Source organism: Merops nubicus, unplaced genomic scaffold (genome assembly GCF_000691845.1).
Source record: "Merops nubicus isolate BGI_N331 unplaced genomic scaffold, ASM69184v1 scaffold21516, whole genome shotgun sequence".
Classification (NCBI taxonomy): Eukaryota; Metazoa; Chordata; class Aves; order Coraciiformes; family Meropidae; genus Merops; species Merops nubicus.
The window spans coordinates 1-4741 of record NW_008617209.1 but is presented as its reverse complement, the minus strand read 5'-3'; the positions used below and the strand labels follow the sequence as shown (position 1 = coordinate 4741).

Genomic DNA, 4741 nt, shown 5'->3' with positions numbered 1-4741 from the left:
TCTTCCAACCTAAAGGATTCTATTATAACGAGAGCTGAGAGAACTTCTCCTACCTGAAGTTGTGCCCAAAGTTCTCTTGCTTCCCTGTCTCCGTAATTCTTTTCAATCATGTCCATCTGGGGCTGGATTCTTTGCTTGGCAAAGAAAGTCACCCAGTCATTCTGCCAGTCATTCACCTGAAGGAAAAGGACTGCAGATGTTAATTCTACACCATGCAGAAGACACATTTTCTTCTTTTTCAAAAACAGCTTTTGTGCTGATACCATCCAAGGCACTAAGTAACATTTAACAGAATGTTATCTTAAAACATTACTTTAGGAGAATAAATAATTTTCTTTAAGTGATAAAAGCTAAGAAACTGAAGAGATCTGAATACCAATGCAGCTCTAAGTGCTGTCCAAAGCACTACTTTCCTTAGCAGGCTGAACAATGTTTTTTTTTTTCATGACTCCACAGCAGTAAATAAATTTCCATTATGCTAATTTGGCTCTGTGTGTCACTGAAGGGAAAATAAAATAAACTTAAATTTCTACTAGTCTGATGAAGCGTAACCTACCTGTGGAAGATAGCCACAGCAGGTAACTGTATGAAAGCCAAACTGATCCACAAACTGGACTTCCATTTGCCCTTGACCTTTACCTTTCAAACCAAAGACAAAAATCCAATACCAATCACAAGATTCTAAGTATCTACAATGCAAATGGACCTTACAAACTAGCAAGGATACAATGCTGCTTCTACTGAGTATAAATAAATTTGCACCTTAATACTTTGTTACAATGGTGGTTGTTGCATTTTATGTTTAAAGCTTGATGTTAAGCAGCTATATTATAATCTTAATAATCACATTTTAAGGTAGCGTATCTCTTCTGACAGATATTATGTCCTTGCAGAAACTGTGGCTAAGGATCCCAAGGCTCACAAACTAAAGGAACATTTTGCTTACAGAGATACAAATAGAGGAAACAACAATAAAAAGAACTCCCCTGCATGGGTGTTTTGTCCAAATCTATTTGCATAATATCATTAGAGGGAGATTACAAATTTATCCTGAAATAACAAAAGCTGTTTTAACTATTTTGTTAATTGCTATTAACTAGGTTAAATTTGTGAACAACTGTGTACGGTACCAACTGTGCTCTCCTCCTTCTTCAGCTTCTCTCCAAGTCGCTGGTTATGCAGGTGGAGATCAGCCAGCTGTGTTCCAAGCTTTGCTGAATGCCTAAGAAACAAGTAAAGTAAGAAAAAGTAAGAACATGTTCTTAGCAATGCTGGCACATGAACTAATCCAGTTCTTGATAGTTCAGAAGTTAGTTGAAAAGATTTATCAAGCAAGTGAACTTCTGCATCTCTAACAAAGTGCATTTTGAAAATATTCCAGTTATAAGTGCTTCCTCTTTCTATAAAGATTATGTACTACCATAGAACAAACTGGACTTACATGGTTGTTTCTGACAGCTCTATTACAAGTCAAAGTGAGTAGCGATCATAAATTTAATAACAACGAGAAACTATCAATTCTGATTGCTGTGATATCACTTCTGTATGAACTTTCAGTAACAACTGCAAGAAGAGCATGCACAACATGTTATGTTTTTTGGTTTGTTTGTTTTTTTGGCAAGCTGTCTAAACTGTCTTCAGGCGATAGTGCCAAACAAGACTCATCCTCTTCCTTACGCCTTTGTCTCTGTCTTCAGCTCCTCTCTAAAACACCTGGAAGATGGAAGGCCACCTAACTCTTCATCTATTTTTACTAAAAGTTTATCCTCTACACAGTTCAGAAAAGTATTGCAGTAATCACAAACTCTTGAAGCCAACTGCCTCCATGTTAACAAAAGTATCTTCCTTTTCTTGTCACTGACCTTGCATCTTTCCCTGTTCTCAAGGCACTGTCATTTAAGGCAAAGTTATTTCTTCATTTTGTTCCTGTTAACACAGGTTGTAGCTATCCCCTGAAATGTTTATGCCAAACGAACCCAAAACTAAAGAAAACCCATGCTCACTTCTTGACATACAATGTATTTGCTAGGTGAAGCATTATGAAGTACTTTATAGCTCTCAGGTGTGTAACTGCCCAAACGTATCTTGACTACCTTTAACAAAAAAAGGTTCTCCTTTGAAAACAAGTAATTTAATTGTCATACCAATCAAAAATTCTGACTAAAGGAACCAAAGATAATACTGTATTTTACCTGTTTAAGCCTCTCATTTCCAAATGTTCCATCACAAAGAGAGTACTGCCCCCAGGTACGTCTATCACTTTAAGAGGTTTAGGAACTTTGATTGTCTGTGTTTTCAAAATGGCTTCCAAACTTGCCATTTCTCCCTCAAACATTCTTCTGGCCTGCCAAATATTAAAGGAAAGCATTAGTCTCTTTGAACACCAGGCACAAGTAAGCAAAGCTCTTTCTCCAAACCAGTCAGGGCTGTAAATGTTAACTAAAAAGAGTGAAGCAAGTGGTTACTACACGTACAGGGCACAGGTAGATCCACAACACCAGACCAGGCAGTAATTTTACAATTACAGAAACTTCTCTTCATAAACCAACTACGAGGAAGAGACTTAGGTTCTAGCATTCTCTATAAAAATAACTTAGAAAGTCTGTTTACAATTGAAGGAGTGCAAACTGCACATGCATGAAAGGTAAGAAATGTTTTATTACTTGATTACACAGCAAACTGCAGGTCCAGAGAAGAGCAAGGAAGCTGCTGAGGGCTCTGGGAAACATGGCTTATGAGGAGCTGCTGAGGGACCTGGGGGTGTTTAGCCTGGAGAAGGAGGCTGAGAGGAGACCTTATTGTTCTCTACAGCTCTCTGAAAGGAGGTTGGAGTTGGTCTCTTCTCCCAGGTAACTGGCAATAAGATGAGAGGAAATGGGCTTAGAGTTGTGCCAGGGGAAGTTTTGATTGAATATCAGGAAGAATTTCGTTCCTGCAAGTGGTGAGCCATTGGCCCAGGCTGCCCAAGGAGGCGTTTAAGTCCCCATCCCTGGAAGGGTTCAAAAAAATGTGTGGATGTGACATCTGGAGACATGGTTTAGTGGTGATGGTAGTGTTGGGTTGATGGTTGGACTTCATGATCTTGGAGGTCTTTTCCAACCTTAATTATTCTATGATTCTAAATATCTATGGGCCATATACTTCATTAGTCGAGAGACAAAAACAGTGCTGACATTAATGGTCTTCACAGCTTTCCTAACACAGACTGCTTAGTAATATAACCCATCTTCAAAACAATCTGATTTTCACCCAAAGAATGATTTTCCTTGGCCTATTTCTTTTCATGGGACAGGGGAGGAGAAAATAGTATCAGTGATAGCTGCCAAATTCCCCTTACAGCACTTGCACACAGAAGCCCTTAGAACTCAAGCCACTGCCAACTGCATTTGCTCTGAAGACATTCTGATTTTAGGACCTATTTCTGCATCTGTTACCCCATGGAATAAAATCTGTTCTCCTGAGTTACTCCACTGACATCAGTCACACTAGTCACACGAAGAAATATTACTCTAGAAGAGTCAGGCAAAGGCTGCAGAAAAAAAGATACATGGGAAATCTACAGTGTCTGCTAAAGGCAAAAGCAAGGAAATAGAATTAATAAAAAAGAAATTGAATACTAGCCCTCTAGTACTGACACATGAAAAGCAGTCAAAGGACAATTTGCAGTAGACATTGAGTAAAAATTCCAAAGCCTACAGGAGATTGAAAATTAAGAACTGCTAAATTACTGAGCCATGAGTTAGCTTTGTTCAGATGAAATCAGTAAATACTGTATCTCTGTCTAAAGAATCATACTAGGTTGAAGTCAGCTGCTAACTTTAATGGATTAAACCCCACAATGTTTTCTATAGAAACTGCTGATACACACCCACTGCTGCACACACAGCACAGCATTATAATCCAGTTTGGCAAAGTTTGCTTTAATCAGCACTCAGAATCCACACGCAGGCAGAGCCATAGAAAATTAAATGATTACTGAACACAAAATTTATCCAGATCTTTTTTTCCAAGCCCTGTCTTGTAGCTAGCTGAATTGTACACCTAAATACACAATTAATAAAAGCCTTAGTGGTAGTGCTATAGTTACCAGTTCAAACTATTTTCAGTTTAACATAAAGCAGGATAACCCTTCTGTTTTTTCCCACGTTACTCCCTCAGTGTATCCATTCAACTCCCTGAAATGACCAGAAAACACAGACAAACCGAGAATGGATACAATTGCACACATGCTTTCAAAACCATTTGTTTGCTAATAAAGGCAAAGACAAGTTCTGGCTTCGTTCTAGTGAAGCTGTTCATTTCACAGACACAAGTGTAGAGCACCTCTAAAGTAAATTCCACCTGACCTCTGCTGTTGCAAATAAAGATGGCATACGGGTATGCTACGTGGTAACAAATTATTCTATCAAATGCAGAGACCTACCTCCTACAGTAGCTGGAACCAGGTATTGTCCGCCGCCGCAGCCGACTCCTGACAGGGCAGAAGCTCCAAACTCTGCTCATCTCCAACCCCGGACACCTCCCGAACACCGGCGGTCGAAATTTCACTGCCTGCGCTGCGCCCGCCCGACAGCCCGCGCTCCGGCCCTCCGGCGGAGGCCAGCCCGCCGCCCGTCCCCTCAGCGCCACCTCCCCGCCCTCGACCCCCACACACGCACCTCCGCCTTGGAGTTGCTCTTCACGAACACCCGGCCGCTGTCCGTGTCGTAGCTCTGGCCCTGGCTGATGCAGCCGCCCCCCG

At 40.6% G+C, this 4741-nt stretch overlaps 1 protein-coding gene across 1 annotated transcript; it reads right to left on the bottom strand.

The window, feature by feature from the left end:
• Positions 1-9: 9 nt before the first annotated feature.
• Positions 10-4734, bottom strand: LOC103775611 (ketosamine-3-kinase-like; the record flags this gene model as incomplete). Its single annotated transcript, XM_008943078.1, has 5 exons — positions 4659-4734; positions 2193-2344; positions 1131-1222; positions 557-639; positions 10-176 (listed from the first exon to the last, which is right to left on the bottom strand). Coding segments are annotated over exons 2-5 (485 nt in total), but the record flags the coding sequence as incomplete, so codon positions are not given.
• Positions 4735-4741: the final 7 nt, after the last annotated feature.